Source organism: Salmo trutta, chromosome 31 (assembly GCF_901001165.1).
Source record: "Salmo trutta chromosome 31, fSalTru1.1, whole genome shotgun sequence".
In the NCBI taxonomy this organism is placed as follows: domain Eukaryota; kingdom Metazoa; phylum Chordata; class Actinopteri; order Salmoniformes; family Salmonidae; genus Salmo; species Salmo trutta.
Genome location: NC_042987.1, coordinates 14,042,658 through 14,059,697, shown reverse-complemented (window position 1 = coordinate 14,059,697; position 17,040 = coordinate 14,042,658). Strand labels below are relative to the sequence as shown.

The 17,040-nt window shown below is 41.3% G+C and overlaps 1 protein-coding gene across 2 annotated transcripts in view; it reads left to right on the top strand.

The window, feature by feature from the left end:
* The window catches only part of LOC115169596 (arf-GAP with GTPase, ANK repeat and PH domain-containing protein 3), a 222,258-nt gene extending 219,777 nt beyond the window's left edge, over positions 1-2,481 (top strand). For both annotated transcript variants that reach the window (XM_029725358.1, XM_029725357.1), the window contains exon 18: positions 50-2,481. In XM_029725358.1, coding sequence (XP_029581218.1) covers positions 50-289 — 240 coding nt within the window. In that variant the 3' untranslated portion in view covers positions 290-2,481. The remainder of the gene's footprint in view (positions 1-49) is intronic.
* The last annotated feature ends 14,559 nt before the right edge of the window (positions 2,482-17,040 follow it).

Below are 17,040 nucleotides of genomic sequence, written 5' to 3'. Positions count from 1 at the left end.
TGTCCAGTCCACTTCTTCTCCTCCTCACACCTCTCATCTGTTCCCTCAGTACGGAGTAGACGTGAAGAGTCGGGACGCGCGCGGCCAGACGCCGCTGTCCTGCGCCCGGCGGGCAGGAAGCCAGGAGTGTTCTGACATCCTGCTCCAGCACGGCTGCCCCAATGACCCGGTCAGCAGCAGCCTCACCACCCCCAACATGAGCCGCAGAAACCCCAATGTTAACCCCAACCCTAACGTCAACAACAACAATGCCCTCAGTGAGCTCAACCGCAGTGTCAGTATAATGTAGGACCAGGAGTGGATCATCCCAGAGCAGACCGGAGTAGACTTGACTCACCGATCACCAAGGCCCGTGAACATAAACACACTGTGTCCCCATAGACGACCCAGTGTCCGTACTACTCTCCCAGTCCCCATTCTCCTCCTATTCCGCTTCATACTGTGTAACCTAAACTGAGTGACTGGCAGTGGAGGCTTTTTTGGGCGCATTGGACAGGATAGAGATATTCCAAGATGCTGAGAGAGGCAGGCTTACCTGGTGGACATTGTATATTGTATTTGTTTGGTTGTTGTTTTCCTCATATCATTGGCACAGCGGTACTGTCTGTCAGTAACGCTCATGATCAGTTTAAAGCTTTTTATTGTTATTAAGCATCAACCAAATGAATGGCTCACCCCTCCCCTCTCTACTAAAACAGTTTATTTCTATGCTTGAACATTTCCTTTCATGTCGTCCTCTGTTGGAGCCAAACTGTGTTTATATTGTGCTGTTTTATGAAATGACAAATTCCCTCTGATAATGCTTCCATGCCTATATAGAGAAAGATAAACACCTTGGTAACATTTTGCTTTTAGATACTCCAAAGGAACTTCCACGTTGGATGCACAGCGTTTGCTGAGTGAAGCCATCAAGCTCTCTTGACATGCCATTCATGTAAAAAAGCAACGCATGCCTAGGTAGGTGGAAGGTCAAAAATGATTGAAATACTTTACTTACGGGCAAAAGGTTTAAATCATAATTTGACATTTCAGAGATGATTGCACAATGGGAGAATTTTGGGAGATAGTTAAGTGAGTCATTTGTTCTTCCACCCTGATCATGTCCCGCTTGCAAATCATCCGTGATTATATGGGAATTGAGGGTCTGTTTTATGAGCATCATGTCGATTGGTTTTTTGTATAAAAAAAAAAAAATGCCTCTTCAATCAGAAATCATTCAGAGGAATGATTGAAGGAAGGAAATTGTATCATTAAGAGATCTTTGTTGGAGTAATTTTTGGATGGATTTGAAGAGTGTTGATAACTATTTGACACAGATCACATAACCTGGCCCCTGCAGGCATAATGGAATGTCTGTTCACCTCTTGTCGCCGAAGACCCTGCATATTGGTACTCATGATTATATGTATTTTGTTGCTGTGAACTATGTGGTGCGTGTGTGTGTGTGTGTGTGTGTGTGTGTACATGCGTGTGCTTGTGTGTGAGTGAAAGAGAGAGAGGAAGTGACTGGGTAAATCTGTGTAAGGACACCATTGGGAGAAAAGGCTAGCGTTTATAGTTGTTTGACTAAAAGGTTTTTGGAGCAAAAAAGGTGTTTTCAAGTACAGACCACTGTAACAAGCAGGGGGTTGGAACCGAAAACCGGAAAATAACAACATTTTTGTGAAACAGAAGCGAGGAAATGATCTATATTGTTCTAGAACAGACCTGTTGTTTTAAAAGCATGGGAACCGGTTAATAAGCTTATTTTCTGTTTCGGGGGATTTTTCCAGGCACACACAGAAACGTAACCAAAAGCCTATGCAAAGCCCTCACTCTGTCACTCAGAAACGTATTCCGGTGTCTGCCTGCAAGCTGGGAATCTTTGCCGGTGCGTGTTTAGGCTACCTGCCCCTCCGAAGCATAGGCTACTGTGCTGACATTACAAGGGTGATTCAGAAGATGGGGACAGATTTTTTTATTGGCTAGAGAAGAATTGATTCACTTTTTTCAATGCTAGTTAAGGATACTATAGTTATCACGTTTTACATTGGATTTATTAACTACGAAAAGGAAGACGTGTTTTTAATTCTGGTGCCGCTCTGCACAAACAAGCTTGTTAACTAGCTCTGGTCCAGCATTAAGCCAGCCCTCGGAACTCTCAGAGTGGACCGGACTCACCGATCACCAAGGCCCAACCGATCACCAAGGCCCAACCGATCACCAAGGCCCAACCGATCACCAAGGCCCAGCGCATCCATAGAAACAGCTCCTCTGTAGGTAGGGTATAATTTGGTGGGTTTAATTCGGATAATGCATGTCATAACAAGCCAAGCCTCCTCCTCCACCCTCTCGCTCTCCCCACCCGGGGGAATCGCATCTCGCCCCCTGCACTTGTCTGTCCATCACGCATTTAAACAACCAGTTTGCCCGCTCCATAGCAAGCTGCTCTATCTGCACTGATTGGTAACTTAATGAACTAAATGTTAAAAAAAAAAAAAATGTTCATTCCACAGGCCAAAAAGGAATGATAGAAAACAGTACTTTTTGGGGGTTCTAACTGGTTCAGTACTTTATTTTGCTGGTCAGAACAGTGGAACTGAATACAATAAATAGTGGTTCTGTTCAGAACGAAATGATTGGAAAGTCATTTTGGTTGGTTCCAACCCCTGGTAAACAGTAGCTCGTCCTCCAATAAGAATTATCCTGAAGTGGTGTGGATTAACGTTGACTACTGGAGTCGTTTTGAAGCTTTCCCTCTCAATTCCTCTACAACTAATGTGACTTTAACGAACCATCCAACCCCTCACCCTTACTCAAGGGACCAAAACAGGTACATTCAAGTGTCAAACCATGGAGATAGAGACTAAAAGGGTCAAGAAGGGATGGAGAGAAAAGCCAAGATAACTTGACAGTTTTTATGGTAATTCTTCATGATAATATCATATGTGTATATATAAGTACTTAGACAAGACAAAACAAGATGGAGGAGGGACTTTCATAACAGGAGCATTCAAGTGGTATTGGCATAAAGTATATAGAGACATTTCATTTTATTCGCTCTTCCTCCGTTTTAAGGTTTGAAATTAAAACCCAGTTTTCTGGTCTTTAAATTTACTATGGCAGTGTTTATGTTTACGGGGCAAAGGCTCTTCATATTAACCCTGTTACATTATCTACATGGTTTTGTTATTTCCCAGCAGGATAAACTGGTTGGAAGAATTATGTCAGTACAACCTGGTTACAACCATATTATAACCTGGTTGTAATAAGGACATTTAAACCAGCTTTGCCCCCCCCCCCCCCCCCCCCCCCCCCCGCTGTGTTCCCTCAGTATTTGTAGTTTAATGAAACCCACAAGATATAAAGATGCGGTCAATCAGGAATAGTGTGAAATACAGTATACACTTTCATCCCTGTTGTCCTGAATTGGCCCTCAGATTCAACCAAATTACATTTAGACTGATGGTCAACAGAGCTTGTAGACAGCCTTACGTTATAACTACATTGACGAGTTGGCCTTTTCCTTTGGTGTACAGTAGGTGTACAGTATGTGTACAAACCACCATGGCACCAACGTATTTCAATGAATTCTCAAGTACATTTCAAAGTATGTCTGATATACGGTAGTAGATTATTTCCTATAGAGGAGTTTGAGGTATATACTTACCTGATGCCATAGGACCATATTCACCCTTGTAATATTTCCCTTCCTCACTACTCTTAACGTTGCCTGACTATAACCATTATTCTAAGCAAAATGTTTTCCCCCAAAGACAAGCTGTTCTGATATGGCACCCTATTCCCTAAATAGTGCACTACTTTTGACCAGAGTTCAATGCGATACCTGGTCAAAAGTAGTCCACCATAAAGGGAGTAGGTTACTATTTCGGACGTACCCAGGATGTAAATATGGGTCCAAGATTCTCTATGACCAGACAAGCTCCCAGTCAAACAATTGAAAATATTTTGTTTTTTTACAGTCAGTCTTCCTTGACTTGTAAACCCTATTTTGATAACTTTTCCATTTTTTTCTTCATTGTTCTTAAGCATATTTTTAGGTACTTTGGTTAGGTCTCAATGTAGCTACATTATCTGACCATTTGAGGTACTTTGTGTATAATGATGTACATTTGACATATTTATAATGCAGTATGTAAATATTGTTTGTTTTTGTTTAATTTTCCTATTGTATTTTTTTTCTCTCTTTACGTTCGGAACGTGAAACAAAGCATAAAGCTAAAGAGTTAGCTGTTGTGTGCTTGGATGCTTGGCTGACTGTTGACCTATTCATCAAACACTCCAATAAAACAATGTAGCCTTTCCTGGATTTGGGAAATAACAAAATGTTTGAAATGTGTCTCTCTCTTTGCATCTTCTTTGACTGACTTGTGTAAGTGATGTACTTGTGTATGTACTCTATGTGCTAGCATCATCTGAAGCAGAAACTTACGTCGCGACCACTCTTAAAAACCGTGGGGCCACTCCCAAGGCAACATTTCAAACTCAGCGGTCTTACACAAGCCCTCCATTTTCTTTAATGGCACTTCCTACCTAATCGTATGTGTGATATACTGTACATGGATGAGTATGTGATGTGCCGATTTATGATTTCCTGTTTCAATATCTAGGATTAATACATTTAAAAGTATTCTTCTATATACAGTAGGTCATGGATGTAGGATCAATAGCCAGCTTCACTCAGTCAGATCCATTGACGTCAGACAATAAAGACAATCCACTCCTAGTACTGTGTTTCAAATGAGCATCCGTTTTGGGACACTGAGGATAGCCTGTTGGTGTATGTTGTGTATTCCGTTAGTATTAATGTGTATTGTATCCCATTTGGTATTAATGTGTATTGTGTGAATACCATAGTTATTATTGTGTTTCAGGAGTACCAGAGCTTGGCAGAGGACAGAGCTCCAATGCTTCCTTCCTCTGCCAGCCCCTTCAGCTAAGTGGTGTTGCCCCCTCTACCCTTCCACTTCCTGCTCATGGGGGCCCCCCAATAGTCCAAATAGTCTCTCAGTAAGGATTAAGATAAAGAGCCAGGCTTAGTGTCAGGCAGCATGACAGGCATTATGACGCGGCGGGGGAAAGTGAAAGGTCTCAGTGTCGAGACGCGTCAAAGCACACCACTAATCCACTCCTCATTTTTAGCTTATCTGCTCTTGCTAATACAGGGGTGACTCTGTGCTTCACCTCTCGGTTTTCTCTTCTGTTGTCTTTTATAACCTGTTTGTCTTTTCTTTCCTTCTTCCTTCCTCTTTGCAGACTGAGGTGGTGATACAGCCACATGTTTGTGTTTAAGCGCTTACACACACACACACGCACACACTTAGTTGAGAGAGTAGCCTATACAGTGTCAGCACCAGTGGTGTAGTGGTGCCTGGAGAAGTGTGTATACTCAAATTTTGCCAAACGGTCCACCCGGCGACGGAAAGGTGCCGTGTTTGAAAAATTCAGTGAGGAACAGTGCCGTAAACTCTGACTGACCTAAAATGATGAATCCCATTTTGGTCTTTCACAGTCAGGCCAACCCAAGCTGTCCTGTGCAAGTAGGCTAATAGTAGACCTACTATTGAAACAGATAAATGAGGCTGTCAATTGAGTCAGAAATTCACAGGTTTCAGATTTGTCCAATTTTGGGGGGTTTCGCTCTCAAAGTCTGTTTTAAGAGAAAAACAAATAGAAATCCATAACAATGTCTAAACCACATCAGGAGACCACTTTTGAGGTCTGGGTAAAATCTAAGATATTTAGATTTGCTTATTCAAGTGCCAATGCACCTAACACTGTTGTTTGGTTAGTGGTGTTGCCAGAAGATAACGACCCTACCGTTACGCTTGTTTACACTGAGCGGCACTGGGGTCGGAAGGCTAGCAGTGGCCACTGCTGCCATTTTGGAATGGCAATGTCAGGCAATCATTTCTTTTGTTGTTCAACACAATGTGTCATTCCATAATGGCTGCTGTGGGTACTGCTAGCTAGCATGAGGATGGAAAGCCCAGCTTTATGGAAAACAAGCAGTATTTCAACATACTTGAATTATTATTATCAGTGTCGATAAAGGTACAATTTGGAGTACAGTGGTATATCCCATCCCTGCACTGAGGTACGTTTTCCGATCTATATCGCATGCCGGCTCCACAGTATCTTAATGTAACCATGATAGCGATCCGACCCCGGTGCACCTCAGTGTAAATAAGCATAACGGTAGGGTCGGTATTTTCTGGCAAGTTAGTGGTGTTTCTGTAGCACATGAGATAGATTTTGCAAAACAAATGGCCACTGGATTGATGCAAATAACCATAATATCATTCTGCCGGGTAGGCAAGCTTTGCATCTATTTTACATTTAAGTGAGAATGTTTTTGGGAAACCCTTTCCATCTACACTCTTAGAAAAAAAAGATGCTAACTAGAACCAAAAAGGGTTCTTTGGCTGTCCCCATAGGAGAACCCTTTAAAGAACCCCTTTTGGTTCCAGGCAGAACCATTTTGGTTACAGGAAGAACCCTTTTGGGTTCCATGTAGAACCCTTTCCATAGAGGGTTCTTCATGGAACCCAAAAGAGTTCTACCTGGAACCAAAAAGGGTTCTCCTATGGGGACAGCCGCAGAACCCTTTTGGAACCCTTATTTCTAAGAGTATACCAGATGACGTTTAGGCCTATCATTAGCATTGCAATGTTTTCCCGTTTCTTAATTGTTTGAAACCTGGAAGTTTTACTTCATATTATGAGTGATGCCTTATCTTGTTTCAAAGTAGCTTATAGCCAAAATCCACCATAGAAACGTGGAGGCAATTATTTGATAATGACTTCCTCATATGCTTCTCCTGTTCTATTGGTTATCTTTCAGCTTTCTTTCATTGTCTAGCAGCCAAAGACATTATCCTAGTCATATTAGCAACCCATGAAAGTTGCATCTTTAGATCTCCCCTCTTTCTAATTTTTTTATGGATGTTTCTATCTCTGTCCATGAATCTGCTTGCATGTGCAGTGCACATTTTAGAACGATGTTTTCCCGCAAATTGCATTTAGGACCATTCAAATTCAAAATAATAGTTTAATAACATTTTTAGCTAAACATTCTGATCTGTTCCATAAGCTAAATTAATTGATATGGCGTATATCTCCACTACACTACTTTGATACACATTGTGGAGATTAACCTCTATGGGCTTGGTAACCCCCCTCACAGGACGATTGAGTTAACATGCGCTAATGTGATTAGCATGAGGTTGTAGGTAACAAGAACATTTCCCAGGACATATGGGCAGAAAGCTTAAATTCTTGTTAATCTAACTGCACTGTCCAATTTACAGTAGCTATTACAGTGAAAGAGTACCATGCTATTGTTTGAGGAGAGTGCACAGTTATGAACTTGAAAATGTATTAATAAACTAATTAGGCACATTTGGGCAGACTTGATACAACATTTTGAACAGAAATACAATGGTTCATTGGATCAGTCTAAAACATTGCACATACACTGCTACCATCTAGTGGCCAAAATCTAAATTGCACCTAACCTGGAATTATACACAATGGCCTTTCTCTTGCATTTCAAAGATAATGAAAAACAAACGCATGTTTTTTTGTTTGGATTATCTTTTAGCAGATAATTTCCACAAACTTCAAAGTGTTTCCTTCCAAATGGTATCAAGAATATGCATATCCTTACTTCAGGTCCTGAGCTACAGGCAGTTAGATTTGGGTATATCATTTTAGGCGAAAATTGAAAAAAAGGGTCCGATCCTTAATTAAGAAGTGAGTATACGCAATTCCCACTGAAAGTAAATGGTTATACTGTGTAAACCTGCGTACAGGGCCTTCACTGACTTAATTTATATTTTGTTGTTACAGCCTGAATTCAAAAAGGATGAAATTTAAAAAAAATCTCTCCCATCTACATATAATACTCCGTAATAACAAAGTTAAAATGTGTTTTTAGACATTTTTGAAAATTCACTACATGACCAAAAGTATGTGGACACCTGCTCGTCGAACATCTAATTTCAAAATCATGGGCATTAATATGGAGTTTGTCCCCCCTTTGCTGCTACAACAGCCTCAACTCTACTGGGAAGACTTTCCACTAGATGTTGGAACATTGCTGCTGGGACTTGCTTCCATTCAGCCACGAGAGCATTACTGAGGTCGAGCATTGATGTTGGGCGATTAGGCCTGGCTCGCAGTGGCCGTTCCAATTCATACCAAAGGTTTTCGAACGGTTGAGATCAGGGCTCTGTGCAGGCCAGTCAAGTTCTTCCACACTGATCTTGACACACCATTTCTATATGGGCCTCGCTTTGTGCACAAGGGAGTTGTCATGCTGAAATAGGAAAGGAAAAGGGCCCAAAACGGTTGCCACAAAGTTGGAAGTACAGAATTGTCAAGAATGTCGTTGTACGCTGTAGCGTTAAGATTTCCCTTCACTGGAACTAAGGGACCTAGCCCGAAACATGAAAAACAACCCCATACCATTATTCCTCCTCCACCAAACTTTACAGTTGGCACTATGCATTCTGGCAGGTAGCATTCTCTTGGCATCCGCCAAACCGAGATTTGTCAGTCAGACTGCCAGATGGTGAACTGTGATTCATCACTCCAGAGAACGCATTTCCACTGCTCTAGAGTCCAATGGCGGCAAGCTTTACACCACTCCAGCCGATGCTTGGAATTGCACATGGTGATCTTTGGCTTGTGTGTGGCTGCTCGGCCATGGAAATCCATTTCATGAAGCTACAACGAACAGTTCTTGTGCTGACGTTGCTTCCAGAAGCAGTTTGGAACTCGGTAGCGAGTGTTGCAACCGAGGGCAGACGATCTTTATGCGCTACGCGCTAAAGCACTCGGTGATCCCGTTCTGTGAGCTTGTGTGGCCTAATATTTCACGGCTGAGCCGTTATTGCTCCAATACATTTCCTCTTCACAATAACAGCACTTACAGTACAGTTACCCAGTGCAGCTCTAGCAGGGCAGAAATGTGACCAACTGACTTGTTGGAAAGGTGGCATCCTATAATGGTGCCACGTTGAACGTCACTGAGCGCTTCAGTAAGGCCATTCTACTGCCAATATTTGTCTATTGAGATTGCATGGCTGAGTGCTTGATTTTATACACCTGTCAGTAACAGGTGTGGCTGAAATAGCCGAATCCAATAATTTGAAGCGGTGTCAACATTTGTATGTATACTGTATATATATATATATATATATATATATTTATTAACTGGGTGGTTCGAGCCCTGAATGCTGATTTGCTGACAGCCGTGTTATATCAGACCATATACCACGTGTGTGACAAAACATTTATTTTTACAGCTCTAATTACGTTGGTAACCAGTTTATAATAGCAATAAGGCCCCTCTTAGGCTTGTAGTATATGGCCAATATACAGTTGAAGTCGGAAGTTTACATACACTTACGTTGGAGTCATTACAACTCGTTTTTCAACCACTCCAAAAATGTCTTGTTGACAAACTATAGATTTGGCAAGTCGGTTAGGACATCTACTTTGTGCATGACACAAGTAATTTTTCCAACAATTCTTTACAGACAGATTATTTCACTTATAGTTAGTTCATTGTATCACAATTCCAGTGGGTCAGAAGTTTACATACACTAAGTTGACTGTGCCTTTCAACAGCTCGGAAAATTCCAGAAAATGATGTCATGGCTTTAGAAGCTTCTGAAAGGCTAAATACATAATTTGAGTCAATTGGCGGTGTACCTGTGGATGTATTTCAAGGCCTACCTTAAAACTCAATGCCTCTTTGCTTGACATCATGGGAAAATCAAAAGAAATCAGCCAAGGCCTCTGAAAATAAATTGTAGACCTCCACAAGTCTGGTTCATCCTTGGGAGCAATTTCCAAACGCCTGACGGTACCACTTTCATCTGTACAAACAATAGTATGCAAGTATAAACACCATGGGACCACACAGCCGTCATACCGCTCAGGAAGGAGACGCATTCTGTCTCCTAGAGATGAACGTACTTTGGTGCGAAAAGTGCAAATCCATCCCAGAACAACAGCAAAGGACCTTGTGAAGATGCTGGAGGAAACAGGTACAAAAGTATCTATTTCCACAGTAAAACGTGTCCTATATCCACATAACCTGAAAGGTCGCTCAGCAAGGAAGAAGCCACTGCTCCAAAACCGCCATAAAAAAGCCAGACTACAGTTTGCAACTGCACATGGGGACAAAGATTTTACTTTTTGGAGAAATGTCCTCTGGTGTGATGAAACAAAAATAGAACTGTTTGGCCATAATGACCATCATTATGTTTGGAGGAAAAAGGGGGAAGCTTGCAACCCGAAGAACGCCATCCCAACCGTGAAGCATGGGGTTGGCAGCATCATGTTGTGGAAGTGCTTTGCTGCAGGAGGAACTGGTGCACTTCACAAAATAGATGGCATCATGAGAAAGGAAACGTATGTGGATATATTAAAGCAACATCTCAAGACATCAGTCAGGAAGTTAAAGCTTGGTTGCAAATGGGTCTTCCAAATGGACAATGACCCCAAGCATACTTCCAAAGTTGTGGCAAAATGGCTTAAGGACAACAAAGTCAAGGTATTGGATTGGCCATCACAAAGCCCTGACCTCAATCCCATAGAAAATTTGTGGACAGAACTGAAAAAGCATGTGCGAGCAAGGAGGTCTACAAACCTGACTCAGTTACACCAGCTCTGTCAGGAGGCATGGGCCAAAATTCACCCAACTTATGTGGGAAGCTTGTGGAAGGCTACCCGAAACGTTTGACCCAAGTTGAACAGTTTAAAGGCAATGCTACCAAATACTAATTGTGTGTATGTAAACTTCTGACCCACTGGGAATGTGATGAAAGAAATAAAAGCTGAAATATATCATTCTCTTTACTATTATTCTGACATTTTACATTCTTAAAGTAAAGTGGTGATCCTAACTAAACCTAAGACAGAGAATTTTTACTCTGATTAAATGTCAGTAATTGTGAAAAACTGAGTTTAAATGTATTTGCCTAAGGTGTATGTAAACTTCAGACTTCAACTGTACCATGGCTTTAGAGCTGTATCCAGGAACTCCGTGTTGCGTCATGCGTAAGAACATCCCTTAGCCGTGGTACACAGTATTGGCCATATACCACACCTCCTCATGGATTATTGCTTAAATATGCAGAACAAAATATAAACGCAACATGTAAAGTGTTGGTTCCATGTTTCATGAGCTGAAATAAAAGATCCCAGAAATGTTCCATACACACAAAAAGCTTATTTCTCTCAAATTAGGTGCACAAATTTGTTTACTTCCCTGTTAGTGAGCATTTGTCCTTTTCCAAGACAATCCATCTAACAGGTGTGGCATATCAAGAAGCTGATGAAACAGCATGATCCCCTGCACTTAAAGGCAACTATAAATGTGCAGTTTTGTAACACAACACAACACAGTTTTGAGGGAATGTGCAATTGGCATGCTGACTGCAGGAATGTCCAACAGAACTGTTGCCAGATAATTTAATGTTCATTTCTCTACCATAAGCTGCCTCCAACGTCGTTTTAGAGAATTTGCCAGTACATCCAACCGGCCTCACAACCACGTGTAACCATGTCAGCCCAGGACCTCCACATCCACCATCTTCACCTGCGGGATCGTCTGAGGCCAGCCACCTGGACAGCTGATGAAAGGAGGAGTTTTTCTGTCTGTAATAAAGCTCTTTTGTGGGTGAAAAACTCTGATTTGCTGAGCCTGGCTCCCCGGTGGGTGGGCCTGGCTCCCAAGTCATGTGAAATCCATAGATTAGGGCCTAATGAATTTATTTAAATTGGCTGATTTTCTTATATGAACTGTAACTCAGTAAAAATGTTGAAATGGCTGAATGTTGTGTTAATTTTTTGTTCAATATGTACAGTATATATATACAGTACCAGTCAAAATTTTAGACACCTACTCATTCAAGGGTTTTTCTTATTTTTACTATTTTCTACATTGCAGAATAATAGTGAAAACCTCAAAACTATGAAATAACACAATCCTGTCTCGGGGCTCTACGGACAATTCCTTCGACCTCATGGCTTGGTTTTTGCTCTGACATGCACTGTCAACTGTGGGAGCTTATATAGACAGGTGTGCCTTTCCAAATCATGTCCAGTCAATTGAATTTACCACAGGTAGACTCCAGTCATGTTGTAGAAACATCTCAATGATGATCAATGGAAACAAGATGCACCTGAGCTCAATTTAGAGTCTCATAGCAAAGGGTCTGAATACTTATATAAATATGGTATTTCTGTTTTTGCAAAAATAAAAAACAGTTTTTGCTTTGTCATTCTGTTTTTTGTTGTTGTGTATATTGATGAGGAAATGTTTTTATTTAATCAATTTTAGAATAAGGCTGTAACTTTACAAAATATGGAAAAAGTAAAGGGGTCTGGATACTTTCCGAGGGCACTTTATATATATATATATAAAGTGCCCTCGGAAAGGATATATATATATATTCCGGTATCTGATATTGCTCGTTCTGATATTTCTTAATTTTTCTGGATTATTTGTGTATTGTTTTTTTATTTTTCATTGCTAGGTATTAACTGCACTGTTGGAGCTAGAAACACAAGCATTTCACTGCACCTGCGATAACATCTGTGTACGCCACCAATAAACTTTGATTTGATTTCAAAAACGTTTTCTCCCTTGGTGTACAGAACCCTGTTTTTTTTATTGCGTACAGTAGGAGGTAGGTAAACACTGAGGAGTGTTTTGTGCTGCCCACCTTGGCTCAGACAAATCACCTCCCAGATTGCAGAGGAGGGTTTTCCTCTGATGGATGGCTACACAAACACCTGACAAGAACATATTTACCAGCATTAATTAAAAATCTTGTGTTGCGCTACCTAATCACAAGGTAATTGTTTACTGTGTGCTTGCTGTGCAAATTGTTTAACTATAGTTGCCTATCATATGCATGGTTGCCAATTAGTAGGACTCTTTCAATATTTTAATGTTTTTATACGAAAGGCAAAAATCTGCTGATCGAAACCATTTCTGTTGAATTCCAGTTTAATTGCCGCAAATATAATACCTCAGATATAAACCAATAAAGGTATTTGTTGACATGCTTCTTTCTGTGTTTCTACTGAAAGTGTTGAATACATCCTAGGCTTTAGATCTGACTAACAGATCTGGGAGCAGGCTAAACCTTTTCCCCTTTGACCAGTAATTATATCTATCTTGTTACCTCCCTTCCCTCCTGACCACTTCTCATGGGTATTCATCCTCAGTCCTTCCTGACAAGCTCCTGAATATCCATTTACAATTTCCCCCTCCATCATGTGTGACCAGAAGTAACCTAATGTCCATGTTATATCCTGCCCAATCGGACCTGTCCCCTCCTACCCGTTTCTCCACACTCATCTCCATATCGTTGCCTCTCCTTAATCAGAGTATCTAAGTAAATACAAATGTCTTTCCCTCCCTCTCTACCTCGTTCTTCCCTTCATACCGCCTTTATTTTACTCTCTATCCATCCCTGTTTCTTTTTTTCATGTCTCTCCCTCTTCTCTACATCTCTCAATCTCCCTATCCCCTTCTCTCCATCTATCTCTCCCCTCCTTCCCTCTCCATCTCCCTCCCCCTTACATCTCTTTCTCCCCCATCCCTCCCTCCATCCCTCTCCCATTCTCTCCCCCTTCCCTCTCCCTACTTATCTCTAACCCCTCATTCCATCTCTCGCTCTCTTTGCCCCCCTTGGCTCATGTTCGCGCGTTTCTTTTCGCCGCTGTTAATTTGCCTGAGAATGCATTAGCTGTAATGAAGGCTGAGGGCCGAGGGAATCCTCCAGGGTTCCATTAATCATCCCCCCTCAGACAGGCAACCTTGATTACAAGTGGCAAGAAATTCATTAGAGTCGGGCCTCTGACAACTCTTATCTCCGCCACTGGATCTGACTCATTAGGCAGCCAAATTAAAGCTATGATGGCCCTGATGAAACTCAGTGCTTGTTTATCTTGTGCGATTTGATGCATCTGGCCATATATCACGGTTGGAGATGGAGAGGGGGACGTCCGGCATGAAGACCCTCCCAGGAAGTCAGGGCTCTGGTGTGGGCACACAGATGGGATGGGATGGTCTGATTACCTATGTACGTCTCTCTAGGAACATACATGTACAGGAGCAGATTTCATTTTAAGAAATCACTGTTGGAGATGTGCAGGTGGTGTCCAGCATGCAGACCCTTCCCAGAAGTCAGACAAGCCTCTGGTCTGTGTGTCTGTTTACTCACTGTGAGGGATGGTAATGAGATGGGATGGTTTCTCCGTCTCTCCACAAGGAAACTATCTGAACTGAATGTAGATCTCATGGACATGTATAATGTGTTAATTTGTGATTCAAGTAGTAAATGATGCACTGCTCTCAGTGAGGTGCTGTATTTAGGTGTACACGCTCCTATGTATTTATTTCCCCAGTGAAGCTAATTTTGGATTTGAGATCAAATGTTTTATATGAGGCGACAGTACAGAATGTCACCTTTTATTTGCGAGTATTTTTGTGCATCACCGTTTAGAAATGAAAGCACTTTATGTACACGTATCTGTGTTATAGTGTGGTAAATGTTTTCAAAAGTTTAGTATTTGGCCCCATATTCCCAGCACATAATGACTTCATGAAGCCTGTGACTCTACAAACTTGTTGGATGCATTTCCAGTTTTTTGGAGTTATGTTTCAGATTATGTTGTGCCTAATATACATTTATGGTAAATAATGTATTGTGTCATTTTGGAGTCACGCCTATTGTACATAAGAAAATAATATGAATAATGTGGAGGCTACCATGATAACGGATAATCATGAATTAATCGTAAATAATGATGAGTGAGAAAGTTACAGAGGCATAAATACTGTATCATACCCCCCCTAACCTCCCTCCCCCCACATATTTTTTTTCCTAACCTACAATGTTATTGGTAATGGTGAGAGGTTAGGATGTTTTGGGGACATGACCTTTGTGCATCTGTAACTTTCTCACTCATCATTATTCACGATTCATTCAAGGTAATCCGAAAGTCATGGTAGCATCCACATTAATGTAGAAGTGTTCAGAAACATATTCTCTTATTTACAATAAATATCATGGGCGGATTGTCTGTTTGGCAATTCTGGCAAATGCTAGAAGGGCTGAACCATCTTTTATTGGGGTGTGCTGGTCAATTCTTTTTTATGAATAATAATATACAAAAATAATCATGGACATGGCTGGCGGCCCATGGGCCTGTTTTTTTTATGACTTTTGAACGAATTATCTGTTGTCATAATCATCTATACTGAACAAAAATATAAATGCAACACAAAGTGTTGGTCCCATGTTTCATGAACTTAAATAAAAGATCCCAGAAAAAAAGCATTAAAAAAATATTTTTCTCAAATGTTGTGCACAAATTTGTTTACACCCCTGTTAGTGAGCACTTCTCCTTTGCCAAGATAATCCATCCACCTGACAGGTGTGGCATATCAAGAAGCTTAATAAACAGTATGATCATTACACAGGTGCACTTTGTGCTGGGGCAATAAAAGGCCACTCTATAATGAGCAGTTTTGTCACACAACACAATGCCACAGATGTCTGAAGTTTTGAGGGAGCGTGCAATTGGCATGCTGACTGCAGGAATGTCCAACAGAGCAGTTGCCAGAGAATGTTATGTTCATTTCTCTACCATAAGCCGTTATTTTAGAGAATTTGGCAATACGTCCAATCGGCCTCACAACCACAGACCACCAGTAACCACGCTAGCCCTCGACCTCCACATCCCACTTCTTCACCTGCAGGATTGTCTGAGACCAGCCACCCGGACAGCTGATGAAACTGAAGAGTATTTCTGTCTTTAGATAAGCCCTTTTGTGGAGAAAAACTAATTCTCATCCATGGCTGCACCCCTGGCCAGTCATGTGAAATCCATAGATTAGGTCTTAATTAATTTGAATTTACTGATTTCCTTATATGAACTATAACTCAGTAAAATTGTTAAAATTGTTGCATGTTGCGTTTCTATTTTTGTTCAGTTTATATTGAGCATTTGGCTGACCAGTGGGCAACAGCCAAGATGGGCCTGCCCGATTTTCTGACCAGCTGAGCTGCGGTGGCGCAAATTCACATTCATAGTCAAACGCGCATCATCGAGGAGAGTGAGACTCACTCTGACTCTGTCAGTCAAAAAAGTGCTCTTGATGCCGATGCTGATAAATGTGTGAAATGAACTGACTTATTTGCTGAAGGTTCTGGTTCTGCTGGTCTGAGCGCTGTGTCTGTGTCTGTGTCTGTGAGAAATGATAGATCAGCTGCTGTAGTGCAGTCAAGGTAGGAAGAAGAAAGAGAAAGACACACTCACACTGACACAGATTAGGTAGCCTACTACTGCCAGTTAGGCCTAATATTTTGTCTGTATATTGTATGAACTATATTTCATACCCACTGTAGTTGCCAGAGAATTGAATGGGAAGGGAGATTCGGGGAACATTTAAGACACTAGACTACTTGCAATATATTCTAACAAGTTGTTAGATTGACTTTTATAACACATCCGTAAGGCAATAGCCATCTACTAGACATGTATACAGTGCTTTTTACTAAACACAAGTCATCATGTATTACAATAAAGGTCAATTCTGAGAATGTCTGTGAATTTGTATTGTTTTATCAATGTTTATTCGCTTCTGAATCTCAGTCTCTTCAGCCCAGTGAGTGAGTTTATGAGCTGCAGTAACAAGTGGCTCTGGTGTCTGATTACATTACATAGCCGCCACACTGAAGGCTGGAAAGTCCCGCCTACAGTATATCCCGCTTATTTCATTCGGTGAAAGGCCCGTCACTTCTTGGCAGGTTTTCTGGTCCCAGTGGTGCTAGACTTAGCAGCACAGACATCTCAGCTGCTGCTCCAACATTCAAGCATAGTGGATAGAGGGAGAAAACAGAGAGAGAGAGAGAGAGAGAGAGAGAGAGAGACACGGACACATGTACTGTCAGTTTATTGATATTTTGGCTTTGTATTACATATATAGAATATATATATGTATATG